This window comes from Osmerus mordax, chromosome 27 (assembly GCF_038355195.1).
Source record: "Osmerus mordax isolate fOsmMor3 chromosome 27, fOsmMor3.pri, whole genome shotgun sequence".
Classification (NCBI taxonomy): domain Eukaryota; kingdom Metazoa; phylum Chordata; class Actinopteri; order Osmeriformes; family Osmeridae; genus Osmerus; species Osmerus mordax.
Genome location: NC_090076.1, coordinates 4281364 through 4296769, shown reverse-complemented (window position 1 = coordinate 4296769; position 15406 = coordinate 4281364). Strand labels below are relative to the sequence as shown.

Below are 15406 nucleotides of genomic sequence, written 5' to 3'. Positions count from 1 at the left end.
CCATTGGGGGGCCAGACAGGAGAAGAGCTTGGGTTTGGAGCGGGTGCTCTTGAGAGGTGGGACCACCAGACGGTTGTCGGAATAAGACCGTAGGTGGCGGGTGGCGGTGTAAGGCTGGAGGAGAGACTTGATGTAATCGGGTGCAGTCCCGTTTACCGCTTGGAAGGTCAGTACCAGGGTCTCCATTAGGGGCAAGGGTGTCCCTTTCCAGATGTATGATATTTACTCATACAACAACAGAAGTGTACATTTAACCACCTCACTTGTGTTTATGTGTAAACCATATCCAGAATAGTCTGCCATCTTTGTTGCTCATGAATTGTGTGCAACTAGACAGGGAGGGAATAGTCTCCAGGTGGGAGGGAGGTATGGGAGGGGACAGTTAGAGAGAAGATTATACAGCACTCCCACTTTACCACAGCATGGAGAGACCAGGAGCAGGGCTCTGGCTGTCCATGTGTCATGCATTCTCCTCAGTTGTAAAATTACATTTGTTACGAGGACATGCTTGGGGATTAAGTTCCTATGTTTAAGCAGATCGTTTTACTCTATGTTCTGAGATCTGAGGGCATGGAAAATGGTGACATGAAACAACAAAAATAATCAAATCAAAATAAAAGCTTCCTTCTCTGCCTCTGCTGTCAAAGCAAATTGTGTCCTTTTTTTTAAACTCACTTTCCTCAAAGGGAAACTTTTGGGCCAAGTCACCCCCCTAATCATCTTGACTAATACTCTCTTTCTCGTGCCAAAACGTGGAGGAACATTGCCACAACCATAGCCGGAAACGTAAAAACTAAGCCGTTACTATGCATGCTTTGAACATATCCCACTCATGGAAGCATTCCACTATTCCTTCTCCACTAAAATATAACAAAAATAGGAAGTGAAATATGATTCCTGTCTTTGTTCTCTATGTTCCCATATGGTTTTGCGCTTTTTAATAACAAGCATCCCCTCTAAGATTCACCGAAGGCTTTTCACTGTGTGCACAGTAAGTAAAATCTTTTATAAAGGGTTCCATTTAAATCTCTGTCTCCTTAATTCAATATCTCATTCTTATTTACATTTGTTAGTTTTATGCCCAACTCCCCTTTGAAACCATAAAAAATGTACAATCATTACTGCAAATTGATTACTTGTTTTACAGAAGTCCCATTAATCTTTACTCATGTCAAACCTTAATCAGTGACATAAGGAGGGATGGGGGTGTGGGAAAGAGTAGTGGGTGTATGAGGGGAAGGGGGTGCTAGGAAGAGATTCAGAAGATGTGTTCTCTGTGTGTCTACTATTCTGAGTTACTCTTGTGTTTTGTGGTCTAGTTTGGCCACTGTCATTTGGAGGGAATTTCCTGCCATCTGCGTTCAATCGAATTCTGTCACAGATTTTGGCTAGCTTGTAAATATTGGGAACTGGCTGACGAACTAGTGCATTTCTATACTGCAATCCAAACTGTGAACATGATGTTGGCTAAGGCTTGAGGTTTGTCTAAGGAACCTCTATTCATGTGAACTACAGTACAAAAACAACAGTCCAGTGTAATGTGGGTCTAACAGACTCAGTATAAAAGCAGAACACGCGCTACACGTCTGCCCATAGTAAAGCTTATTCCTATGTCCCTCTCTGTCTGTTTCTCTAAGAAGTTGCTCACTTACCTCTTTCTCACTCAAGTACATCCCTCTTTCACTAATTTGCAAAAACACACATACACAATCTTATACACCCGCATATGGTGACAAAGAGGAAACACATTATCTGTCAACTGCCCACTGTTGTCATTCTCTAGGAATGCTTAGAGTGACTTTCATTGCCTCTAAGAGACGTAAATTGTGACTTTACTCCCTCAGAGCTACTAACAAGGGATTTAGTATACGACTGTAAATGCTTTTTTCACCAAAGCACTTGTTATTGTATAATTGCAGTAATTGGGATAAATACAGATACATATCAGATAATGTTTGACATACAGTATGGATATCATTTCATATATTTCTTAGGGAATACAAGTGGGTTTTGATATGGCTTATGCCGGCTCATAGAGTAACTGAGGACTATTGTTCCAAAGAAAAGCTCAGTTTCTGTGCTAACTCTGGCAGTTTATTTTTCACTTCAGATTTATATACAGTGTTTATTCTCTGGAGCAAGCACACACACACGCACACACGCACGCACACACACACACACACACACACACACACACACACACACACACAGACACACACACACACACACACACACACACACACACACACACACACACGTGCACTAGAATAAGCAAGGGACACCCGTTTTTGAAGCTAATATTGTTAGAATGTTTCAAAGAACATCTAAATATTTTTTCTCGAAAATCCAATCAGTCTGTACATCAAAATGTACAGTAACACACTCTCAGACAGGGTGTGGTGCTTCTAAAATATATATAAGTCCTGATGCTCACACAACACATCACGGGCAGGCAGCCCTAGGTTCTAGCAGCTTGACCGAGGCCCCGGGACCAGAGCTGTACCCTGCACCTGCTCAGAATGTGTCTGTTACTTTAATGGTTCAGCAAATGTTCGAGCCCTAACCCTAACATTTGCTCAGAAGAATGGCAAGCCGTTTGAAAAACTCCCCCTGGTCACACTTTTCGATTGATCACTGATTTTGGTGCAACACCAGTCATGTCTGGTAGTCCGCGCTATAGCCCCAGACAGTACATCTATCCACCTGAGTCTCCCTAGTATCTGCGAAGACACTGTGTACTCGACCATACTGATGCAAAGAGAGATGTCCCTGTAGGGGCAACATCTTGGTATTTTGCTTTTACACATACTGTCCCTTAGATGAGGTGATTCAATGTAGTGATCCTACAATTATTGAGTGAGTAACCGACTTCTTAATTTGGCAAGAGACCTCAAGTGAATCTCGACTAGTCAAGTAAACAGAGGATGGTGCTCTTAAAGGAAGATTGCCATGAGGAATATGTAGTGCATTATAGATGTTATAAGAATGATATAGCCAGACCCCTGTGTGTGTAGGGGTGTTCCAACTACTCTTTAATGGTCAAATATTCACCTGTCACTCGCACGTTCAAGCAGTACACACTCAGGCTGTTTTGATGTTACACCCATCTGCTGTAAGTGTCACTTCTGTGTGGAGTTTTGGGCACCACCAGTGGCATAGTGTGACCACCAGGTGGTGACATGCACAAGTGTAAACCTCTAATTACAACAAAGGAAGAGAACAACAGAGTTCACCTGAGAGCACCTGAGAGATAGTCATGAGATGATAATCCAATCAGTCCAAAGCGTATCATGTAGACCATGTGTAGACGTGGTGTATGTTTGTGAGACAACATTTTTACAAACACCTGTGTGTGTGTGTGGGTGTGTGTTTGTATTCCTGAGAGACACAATTGTCTGAAGGTATGGTGCATTTACAGCCAGCTGTTTGTTTGTGTTCAGGCAGCGGTCAATGGTGCTCTGTCAGAACTGGGTTAAAGTTACAAGGAAGTCTGTTTCTCTCTACAAAAGTTGTCTTCCTCTAAAATGTTGGAAAACCCATTAATGTGTCTGATCACAGAAATATCAATCTTTGTCCGCAGACACCCTCAATAAACAAACAAAGATAAAAGTGTAAGGCTGCCTGGAAATCCGAAATAAAAATGTAACTTCCATTAGAGAATTACCTTAAAGAATATTGTTTTTACGCATTTTCTATTTGTAGCAATTATTCTCTTACTTTTTAGGTATCAGACTGAAAGTGATATGAAACAACATGGATACCTATCCCAGCACAGCAAAAAACAGCCATAACAAACTGATTTCATCCTCATGAAAGTTCTCATGTCTGCTGGTACTAGTAATCCTTTCTAAGAAAACACAGACATTTCTGCCCTTCTTAATTTAATAGAGTTTTTCTCCTTCCTTACTCAGTCGAGCACCTGTTTAAAAGAGCCTTCCCTCTAGACTTTGTTATTTTTCATTTACTTGTGCCCTCAGGTTTTCAATCCTACGTCCATTACTAAGCAAACAAATAGGTTCCGGGACCCATATACCACAGACACAAATATAGACATGAGTTATGAGATTTGAAGAAGCAGAGAAGGCTTTGGACGATAATGCACAACATCTGCACTGGACAAGTCACAAACTCGAGTGTTCCTGAATCACCAGAGTACACATGGCAGAGAATGTAATCAACTCTGGGGACGTTTTTAGTGTTACAAAAGAAAGAAGAAAGAGAGAGTGGTGAGAAAGGTGAGAGGAAGAATAAACAAATCACTATTAACCGTTTAGGTGCAGATGATTTATGAAGCCTAAGTGGCCTGAGTCGAGGTGTCACGGTGGATTTCCAGATGCATCTGTCTTGTGGTTTTGGCAGCTTCTTGTTTCCCGGGTTCAGATTGGTTGCCTCTGTCTTGACATCCCGTTTCTCTCGTCTGCCCTGCGTTCCTAGTACAGTACACCTCTGAAGGCACCTCTCCTCTCCACCCTATCCCCCCTCCACCCCCCCACTCTGAAATCATCCCCCAACATCTGCATTTCATTCCCTTTCGCATCTCGGAAGGCCTGAACACATTAAACGTTGGCACAAGTGCAGTCTTGCTCCAGCACTTAACACAGTTCTTAGGTGACTTAAAAGCAGAGGCGAGAATTATAGAAAATGAAGTGTCACCGAAATAAAAAATCGCCAAAGATTACCACCAATTACATGTAATAATGCAGCCCAGACCATCTGCCGATCAGATGCAAGGAAAGTAATTTTGTCCGAAGAGAGAAGGTGTGTGTGTGTTTGTGTGTGTGAGTGTGGGTGGGGGGTGGTAGAAGGGGATGCAGGACACAGGGAATGGGAGGGAGAGAGAGAGAGAGAGAGAGAGAGAGAGAGAGAGAGAGAGAGAGAGAGAGAGAGAGAGAGAGAGAGAGAGAGAGAGAGAGAGAGAGAGAGATGAGATCAAGTGTTTAGTCTTTGAGTACTGTAGCTGAATGCTTTTCACTTGATCTCTTTCAACTTGGAGTTGACTTGAGTAACTTCAAAGATTAGCAATACTGTTTCCGAGCAAACATGCACTTCCAGATTGGACACGCATTGTACGTTTAAAATGATTAGACCCTATGGAAACATTTTATTGTATTTTAGTGTATAAACAAGTTATACACTTATCCATTGTCTTATTTAACAAACTCTCGTAGTAGAGTCTGGATCATCATGGAAACCAATTAAAAAAGCTTTCCTTTGTGGCTTAGATGCATATTATATTTTTTATGGCTTTGCTTTGTGTTCTCAAGGGCTTTTGAAAGGAGGAAGCATGACAAATGGATGACATCAGACCCTCTCATTGGGGGTGATTGGAAACTTGTTTCAGTCTTTGACACAAGCCAAAAAATAATCCCATCTGTGAGAACAAAAAAGTTCACCAGTAACCACATTTATCCCAACACAATCATTCCATCTATTACAATTGTTTGGTTTGTTTTCACCAAAGGCTCATCAATGCTTTCCAATCTCACTGTCCCCCCAACAAGCTTAAGTGAACTGCTCCGTTTAGCATCATCCTGAAGTGATGCTCATGAATCGGAACATAACACTTGAACTTTAAAGGGGTGGAATAGAGACCATACCAACAGGCGCAATAGCGTGATGTCAGCAGGGTATTTTCCAATGGTCCTTTTCCAATTGCTGGGTGGTGTCTTAAATTTGGGGGTAAGGCGGGAGGTGGGGGGGGGGGGGGGGGTAACAATAGAGGCCTTCTTCTTGTCTCTGTCTCTGGTTGTTAATGCTGACATCAGTGAATGTTTATGAGGATGAGCCAGCAGCACATGTGGACATGGTCTTGGTAGTGCAGCACAGTTGCCCCCGGTGATTCTAGTCAAACGTTGATGGTAAACAGTTCCCTTTCCCTGGTCACACGCCCTGAGATTGTCACTTCTAATTGGCTCTGAACGCTTGCAAGTGTGCAGTTAAACCTGCTTCCCAACACTGCTGGCTTGGAAACTGACTTTTAGACATTTTTACACAAATTCATTGCATTTACCTATTATATTTAATTGATATATGTTTGAAATTACTACTTGGTACTCTACAGTAGATTCCCTTACATTTGATTGTTTGATTTTTTTCCCACACAAAACTAATTTCTGTGATAAAGGGAAGATGTTGATGAAAGGCCACTATCACTATCTTATTTTGGCTTGTGAGACCACCTATGATCACTGTTACTGAACCCAAATCGACTACTTATAACCTCTTTCCTCCTCTTCCTCTCTTGCTCTCTTCCTCTCTTCCTCTCTTCCTCTCTTCCTCTCTTCCTCTCTCCCTCTCTCCCACTCACCCTCTCACCATCTCCCCCTCCTGCCATCTCTCACCATTGCCATATCTCTCTTTCTCACTCTCACACTCTGTCTCTCTTCCTCTCTCCCCAGCTGTCACACTATTTTTGGAGCTTTGTCATTGCGTCTGGTTGTCTTATGTTTCACCTCAGTCCCCAGTGCTCTCACTGGCTTCCACCTCCTGATCAAACCAGTCCCTAACACACAATGAAATATTAAATGATGAATTGCCATGGCACATCAGTATACTCAATATAAACTGAATTACGCTTGGTCCTATTCCAAGCCACCATATGTTGAAAAGCCTGTTTCTCCAGCCTGAGCATGACTGATTCTATTACTAATGTAGCATGGCTTGAAATCACTTGAGCATTTGGTTTCTCTATAGTACAGAATAATGCATTTGTGATGAAACTGAGTCCACAGACCTTGACTTTATTGGACTGAGAGTGATTGAACAAGTTCAAAACACACAACTTGTAGGAGCAATCAATGCCAAAAATAGAGATTTGTCTTCCAGAGAGCCAGGTGCAGTGCTTTGGAAGTCATGTCTGAATACACTCCTGATGATAATTGAAGTCAAATAAGAAAAGATATTTGTCAAACGCTGCCAATTATTGAATATATTGTGTTTTTTTGTCTCAAAAAACAAACATTTTTTTTAATAATCAGTTCTGGGCAACTGTCTGATTTAAATAAATGATGCTTTTGTGAACCCTGACTCCAATCATTCTGTCTACTAATGTCATGTTGCCCTTATCCATCCTGATGGAATCACTCTTGCTCCAGATGAGGCAAGAACTACTTGGCTGTCGATCAACAGGCCGTAACGTTTTATACACAAACACAGTTGGATATTCTAACTCAGAAAGGCTCAGCCAAAGAGAGAAAAAAAAGACAGAATGATCCAAGCCTTAATAAACAAAACCATTTGTATTCTTAGAAAAAAATTATTGCCTTCTGTTTACGGCTCTGAGTGAAACCAGCATGCCTCTCATATTCCCTCAGCAATGCTACAGTGTTTGATTTGCCTCTCTATCTCTGTCTCTTCATCTCTCTCTTTTTCTCTCAGCCCATCCTTTCCCTTTCCTTTCCTTTGTCTGTCTCTCAAAGCTTATTTACTCTCTCCTGTCTTTATCTGTTTTGTATCTTCTCTTGTTTAATTTCACTGCATTTCTTCTTCCCTTTCTCTCTTATTCTACCCGGGACATGTGTGGGTGCCTATATTAAAGATAACTCAGGGAGTGTGATAACATTGTCAATAACATCATTATGAGCAAATTGAATTAGAGAAATTGAGTTACAGGGGACCTGTGCCCGACTACACGTAAGTGACGGGGTATCGTCTTTCCCACAGCAAATGTTTCCTCATGCACCACCTAGTTCTGCTTCCTTTTAATCTGTCACGTTTCTATTTTTGGTCATAAAGCATGTTTTAGTGAAACCTTTTTGTTGAGACAACCTTTGAGTATTGAAAGTGTCTTCAGTCCATCAGCCTCACGTATCATTGTGTGTAATGTTTTTGTGGGATTAGTTAGATGCTAGTTTTGCGATAAGGAATTTTACACGTTAGAAATTAAAATGTGACTTTTGTCTTACCATCTTATCATCCAGCTTGTGATATATCCGAGTTTACACTTTTGGGGGATACTTTACAACTTAAGGCATTTACTCCCACAGGACTATGTTACATTTACAATGAATCATTTGCAGTAGGTATTCCCATGGTAGAAAAGATTGTAATTAGATTGTACACCATAATGTGCCTTGTGTACTGTACATAGTATACAGTGTACACAGTTGAGGGTGATGAATCTCTCTCTGGCAACAAAGCTGCTATCAGCTTTTAAAGTTCAGAAGAGAGAACACATTTCCTCCAAAGATCATCACATGAGAAAAATGTAGCTTTCCTTGAGAGGATTCTCATCATTTAATATACATTTGACATATCACTGTTAGAGTAACTACAGTCTCAGTGGAATATCTTGCTCTCTGTGGAAATTATTCATCTGGCAGGGGTGTTTTTTTATGTTTTCCTGGCCAAAAAGTTTGACTGTGCTCCAACTTTCCCATTGAGCTGTATTTAGGATCACGTGTCTTTACAATATCTCTTTTGCCATCTGTGACTCGTATGTGTGATGTGATTCTAAGTAGTACACTGATGTGGTTATTGGTCCCATACCCCCTGCTGTTTTCCAGCAAACGGAGGCTGTAGCACCTACTGTTCTGAGAAGGACATCACAGCTGACCTTGGGGGCATCGAGAGCACCCTGATGCGCTGTGGGCAAAGCATGGTAGTGCCTGCAGGGGACCTGCCCGGGGGTCTCTACCACCACAGCCTGCACTGTGACAGACCCACACAGACCCTGCATCTCCAGCAACAGCAAGAGGCCAGGTAAGGCCAACACACCAAGGTTTTCTTAGAGCATTTCTTTATACTATAGTAGACCATTTAATCTGTGGCATTGAAAATACATATTTTTACAACTCTGTTTTAAAGGTCATCCAATATATAGTTTATGATTTATTGAAAACGTATGCAGCCTACTGACTGTTAAAAAAACATGTAATTCAAAATGGTATTGGAATCATACCATCTGATACACACATGCTGTACTGTTGATGAAATGTTTGTGAATGGGTCTACTCAGTGTAGTTTCACTGCCGTTATCAGCTCCTTTCCTCCTCCCCCACCTTTTCCTACTCCTCCTCCGCTCTCTCTTTTCTCCCTCAGATCACAGCCATATACCCGAAAGTGCTTATGGACAGACATTCAATTCACTCATATTGTCTCAGAATTCCATTGCCACAGCCAAACAGGAAACAGCACTCATGAAAGGGGGCTACTCTTTATTGACTACGAAAAAATCCCAAACTGCAGCTTTATCCCAGCTAGCGTTAGCCACTCACTCCCAGCATGCTCAGGGAGAGCAAACAAAGAGGATTCCTTCATGAACAGGATAGAGAAAGAGGAGCCTTCTCACATCACTCAAGATCTTTGCACAAAATCCATAATGAGGGAACTGACAGGAATTATTATGTAGGAGATCACAGCTACGCATGGAGAAATACGACCTGGCTTCCATTCACCGGGAGCAAGATTCCCACCATAATACACAGTATTGTAAGCGCTGAATCTTCAGAAGCAGCCATTATGCCAACAAACCAGATGACTCCCATTTATCCCAGTGTAGGGTGGGGTTTAACCCTTTTGTGTCATCGAAGCCTGTCAGAGACACACAAGGCTGTGGCCTCTCTGTATCTTGGGAGACCTTTTCTATTCTTAGTCACAAATGGCCATTCATAAGCACTTCCAGGCTCAAAGTCCTGTCTCATTTATTCACAACATCCACTGACTCAGCTGAGCTGGTGGAGTCTACCTACTTGGAAAACCACCAACAGTGTTCATAGCTCTCTAAAAAGGACCCTAGAAAACAAAGTGAAAAGGTTGCCGAAGCATAGCTATTCAAAAGTGGGAAGCTATGTCCGAGCGCTTAAGGGTGACATGTTTTTATGTAAACAGTGAGAAAGGAGAGCCAAAGCTCGCAGTCCTGCCAGGAAGGGGGCCAGGTTGAGTGGGTGGATTGTGGTGAGGTGGAGGACGATCTGACAGGACACAGACAGACGCAGCCCTCATCTGTCAACAGCGGACGGCTGATAGCACTCATATTCTCTCCCTGTGTCGCCCTGTTAGCCTAGCCCTTAATTTCCTCTACGTCCCTCCCTTTACAGGTCCTCTGCTACTGCCTCCTTCCATAGATCCCTGGCCTCCCCAGATGGGGTCTGCAGCAGCTCCAACGGGCCCAGATCCTCACTCCCCTACCCCATCAAACAGGAGACCTCCATGGGCTACAAGATCACCTCCGGACCGGGTGTTCCCATCTCACCCCAGGCTGGCTTCCAGAGTGACAGAGGAGCCGCGGGGATGAGGCGGGGGGATGTGGAGGCTCCACAGCATAGCGGCAACGTGGTCGTTGGCAGCTTAGGCAGCGCAGTGCCGGCGGACGCGGCGTACCCGTTTAATAATGAAGATGGCTCCTCCCCACTGTCATTGTCTCCCGGCGCTGGCTCCCGTCATTCGGCGCGGTTGCTTCATGCTAGCAGTCTGACGAGACGCTGCCTGTCCTTGGCCTCAGACTCCCCCGCTGCCTCAGCCGCCATCACCGCCTCCTCCGCCTCCTCCGCCTCCTCCGCCACCTCCGCCACTGCCGAGGGGATCGATATCACCGCCATCATCTGCTCCTCCCAGATGTCCATCGTGGCCTGCGTGAACGGGCTGCGGGCAAACACCTCTCCCATCCAGCCTCGCAGCGCCAGCGCTGCCGGCTTCTCCTCCACCTCCGCTTCGTCCACCTACAGGGACATCCTCTGCAAGCTCCCTACCCAGCCCCGGCCCCCACCTCACAGTCCCCAGCAGCAGGCTCCCTCACAGGAGAGCTGTCAACTTCCCTCGCCTGCCACCTGCCTGCTGTCCCTCTCCTCCTCTTCCTCCTCCTCATCATCCTCCTTAGTGTCGTCTGTGGAGCTGGAGCCGGGCCAGGGGCTGTGTGAGGATCTGGGGTCGATGCAGCAGGGGCCCAGGTGTGGAGATGGTGATGTTGGAGGGGGAGGAGAATCTGAAGGAATGGAGCAGATCATGAGCAGGGCCCTGATGCAGCCTGGAGGAGGTTCCCTCTCGCAGGGCTGTCAGAGGGCAGGGGCGACTCTGAAACAAGAGCCCCTGGATGACTTCTCTCCAAGCGAGGAGGAGCTCTTTCAGAACCACTACCACCAGCACCACCACCACCACCTAACGGGACACAACGGGTATGTACGCGCTCAAACCCAGCACCCTGCCCCCCCTCGGCCCTCTATGCCCCCACCCTACCACCTGCACCAATATGTGAGCCCTAACCAAGGTAGCCGGTTGCATCTCCAGAGCCAGCCCACAGCCCCATCTTCCTCCGTGCTTGCGGGACCTAAGGCCCCCTCCATGTCAGGCCTCGGTGGCTCTCACTCAGCTCCAGAGAGAGAAGACGTCGGAGGGGGTCCACTGGGGGAAAAGCAGGTGTGCCGCTGGATTGACTGTAGCGCTGCATACGAGCAGCAGGAGGAACTGGTGAGGCACATCGAGAAGGTGCACATTGACCAGAGGAAAGGCGAGGACTTCACATGCTTCTGGGCCGGCTGTATCCGCCGCTACAAGCCCTTCAATGCCCGCTACAAGCTGCTCATCCACATGAGGGTTCACTCTGGGGAGAAGCCCAACAAGTGTATGGTGAGTGTCCACCTAGCACCCAAAAGCAAGCTGCTGATAATGGACAATGTTCTCACACTCCACTCATTCATCTTACACAACCACATACCCACAAAATTGTATTTTAAGAGTCTAGGCCATGCCCACATTTATTTTAGCTTTTTTTGTTGCTTACAGTACTCATTGTATTGTATCCCATAGCTTAGGACTTTGAGGAAACCTCCATTTTGAGGCCTGGTTATGTACTCACAGGGCCTAGTCTGTAGAAGTCGTTTTTTGCAAGTGTTTAATGGCAGTGTAGATTCATGTCCCTGATTTACAGTTTTTTTTTTTTTTACAAACAGGAACAAGCTTATGGTTGCTTCTCAAGAAAACATCTTAGAGACCCCAAAACTAGTATAAGCTTATTATATTATTTTAAACAGTTTGTTTTTGGTTTGATACATCGAACAAGTCATGTCTGTATTTTTCAACAGAATGTTTCAAATGCAAGTTTTGAGCAAACTTGAAGAGTTAGTCATTGGATCTTGTATAAATATATTTGTGGTTGTATTCTTTACAGGTAAAGCTCTCCAATTCCACAAGTCAACACACTAATCAATGTCAACCTGTCATTCCCCACCTACCCTGAGCAAATGGAAAAAGCCCTCCAACGTTAAGAATGATTCAGTCCAAATACACAATTAGTCCACAATTTGTGTAGGGCAAAACCATGTTTATTTTTCCTGAACCTCTGTTTTTTAAGAGAGGATTCAGATCATGAAAACCCTTCACATCTGGTTAACATAACCAAACAATGCATACACTTGATCCCGTTAAATGGGAGGTTTAAATGTTTAGCCATCCCACAAGTATTAAGTGAATTGGCTTTTTATCCAAACCAAACACAGAGAGAAATGTAGTAGTCTGTTGGTAGGAGCCAAGGAGGGGGGCTGATAGTCAGTAACGTTTCATGTCTTGCTCAGTTCAGAGTTTGAGTCAACCCCTTGTCATAAATGGTCTTCTTAATTGTATGGAAGCCATCCAAAAGCTTAATTAGTGAAAAACGTTTATACAGTACCTGTTTTATTTCTGATGAAGTTCAGGCTGTGTTTATTTTCAAATATCTAGTTTCCTTTTAGGCTTCTAAAAGTAGTTGACATGTGAAAAGTGAAGTGTTAAGAAGGCTGTATTTGTAGTTTTCTTGGTGTGGATATTTCCACCGTATACTGTATGTTGATGTTGAGCCTCACTGTTGTGAGTGTGTGTGCAATGTAGGTAAATCGAAAAGAAGCAATTTTTGGGGGGTGAATCATCTTTTAGCCAAGTAGTTTGTTTTACATAGTAGTTTGTAGTGAGGATGTTGTGCAGTTACAAGAACTGTCGAGCTTGGATGCAGTTCAATGTCTTTATTTTGTCATCACAAAATGTGTTGCGTACACACAGAAAATTTTAACTATTCTTTTTTGCAGCTGTTAATGCTTATTTGTCTTGGGTGTGTCTTGACTGATGTCACCATTTGGTCACAAATACGACAAGAAGGCAAATACAATGTGTGTGTATGTGTGTGTCAGTGTGCATATAATGTACATAAAGTGTCTGTGTGTGTGTGCCTGTGTGTGTGTGTGTGTGTGTGTGTGTGTGTGTGTGTGTGTGTGTGTGTGTGTGTGTGTGTGTGTGTGTGTGTGTGTGTGTGTGTGTAAGGAGATGTTTACCAGATGTTAACATTAAAACAATTCTGCTCAGTGTAGTAAAGCTGCTGTACTTTGTCTGAGAACATGAAGCAGAATTTACTCATGCACGCAAACACACACACACACACACACACACACACACACACACACACACACACACACACAACCACACACCTGCATATATGCAGAGCTGTGGAATGATGTGAAAGTTTAGTTTGTTTCTTTTAACCCCTGCAATAGGAAGTATTGACTTTTTGCGACGTAGATTGAAAGCCTCTATTCCAACTGAATGTAAACAGCTGTATAATATATCATGTTGTTTCATCACCACATCTAATCAGTAGAAGTGGACATTATTTATTTAGATTTTGTGTTCCATAGATGCTTTGGTGTGAAGAAAATAAGCATATGCTTTGCATATGTGGGTGGTTGCATTTGAGATGGTGGTCATACAATGTGCCAGTCTGTTTGTATTATATTGTAGGCCGTAGGTCATATCAATGTGTATTCCCAAGTTAAGTTCCAATGGAGCCATGCCTGTGTTTGCGGTGTGTGTGAGGTTGTGTGTGTGTGTATTTGTTTGTGTGACTGCGTGTGTTGAGTTATAGTCCCATCCATCTGTAGTCATTCCTTATTTAGGCAGTTTTTCTGCAAGGCTTTTTGATTGACTGCAGACAGTGATGCTTGTTGTGTTTGCTATACTCGTGCAATAGACAAAGGCATTCAGGAATTCCAGCTATTTGCACAGAGGAAACAGATGAGACATTTTGATTTAGAACCAAATGCTCCAGAAAAACCCAAGCTAATCCCTTTATTATCTTACCAGCGGCAGATTCCATTGAGCGATCATGAAGCAAGCTCTGGTCACATCCAAGCATAACACACATGCACATATACGCACACACACACACTCACACACACACTCACATAACCCAGCTGTGCAGAATTTTTTCACGCCGCGTCTTGGCAGGAAAAAGTCATTATCACAACACAAGTCGTACTCTGACCTCTCGCTTGTCACCCTCTGATACCTGGCTACGTTTAACGCAATCCCACATAAAAATGCACCCCCTCCATCTGTAAACGTTGAGTTTGGAGCACTTATGGAGCCCTGTAAAGTTTTAGAAGGTACTTTTGGTTCCCCTTTCTAATTAACTGAGGCCCCCGGCTGTTGTGTAGTAAGCTAGGGTAGTCGGGAAGGCAGGGACACACAGGCGTAAAGGAAACTGCATAATCTCCCTGCAATATCCTGTTGTGTTTCATGCATAATTCGAGTGTTGTTTTAGTTTATTAAAAAATGTTTCTCTTGTCTGCATAAATATTAAAAATATATCCAACGACCGCTGCTCTGAAATAGTCACAGGCTTTGTTTTCTTAGAGGGCTCTCTGAGGCCGTCCGGTGGATTTGATGTGTCTGATCACTCGACTCAAGTCCCTAAAGTTCAGATAACTATTCTTCCAAACTTCTGTGGACAACCTAGATACAAAGTTTGATGCAGGACAAGATCTTTTTTTATATTTTTTTTAGATAAAAAGTTTACTGAAATGTGTGCGAATTAAGTCTCTAAAATATGTTTTGGCCTTTGGTTATTGAAACAAATTCTTTCTGCCTACTCATTTAATTTTTTAAGGAAGATAGTGAATTCAAGAGTGATGTCCTAGTACTTGTCACTTTGTTGTGGACTGTGGTGTCCGAGTGAGAGCAAGTGATAGGTTGAAGGGATGTACTTCACTGATTTATAGTACATAGATACTATACATACTGTATTCATATGTTTCCCCCATAGAAATGGAGTCAACTTCACTGTTTAATTAACAAATTTAGTGCATGATATATTCTACAATTCTAGCAGACATAGAGCCACCCAGGCCAGGATGATAAAACACCTTACACCCTACCTAATGAAGGCCTTGTGTAAACAGTCTCCCCCCCCCTACACACATACACACACCTACATGCACCCCCTGCACCACACCACTTGCTAAAGGAAATTTGGATGCTGGACTCTACTGGAAAAACTAGCAGAGATCATGGAATTTTCTTTTTTTTTACTGGTATGAAACCAACAAACATATATATTTAGATTTATTAGACTGATTTTTGGAAGAGAGTAGCAAACTCTCCCAGAAGCAGACATTGAGACAAACAGTGGAGGTTGCTGCCAAAATGGCGTGTTTTAAGAAGTAAATGG

At 43.4% G+C, this 15406-nt stretch overlaps 1 protein-coding gene across 1 annotated transcript in view; it reads left to right on the top strand.

Annotated features, from left to right (window-relative positions):
* Nucleotides 1–15406, top strand: part of LOC136936565 (zinc finger protein GLIS1) — a 54395-nt gene that overhangs the window by 12536 nt on the left and 26453 nt on the right. Inside the window, exons 2-3 of the mRNA XM_067230180.1 lie at nucleotides 8505–8700; nucleotides 10038–11562. Coding sequence (XP_067086281.1) covers nucleotides 8505–8700; nucleotides 10038–11562 — 1721 coding nt within the window. The remainder of the gene's footprint in view (nucleotides 1–8504; nucleotides 8701–10037; nucleotides 11563–15406) is intronic.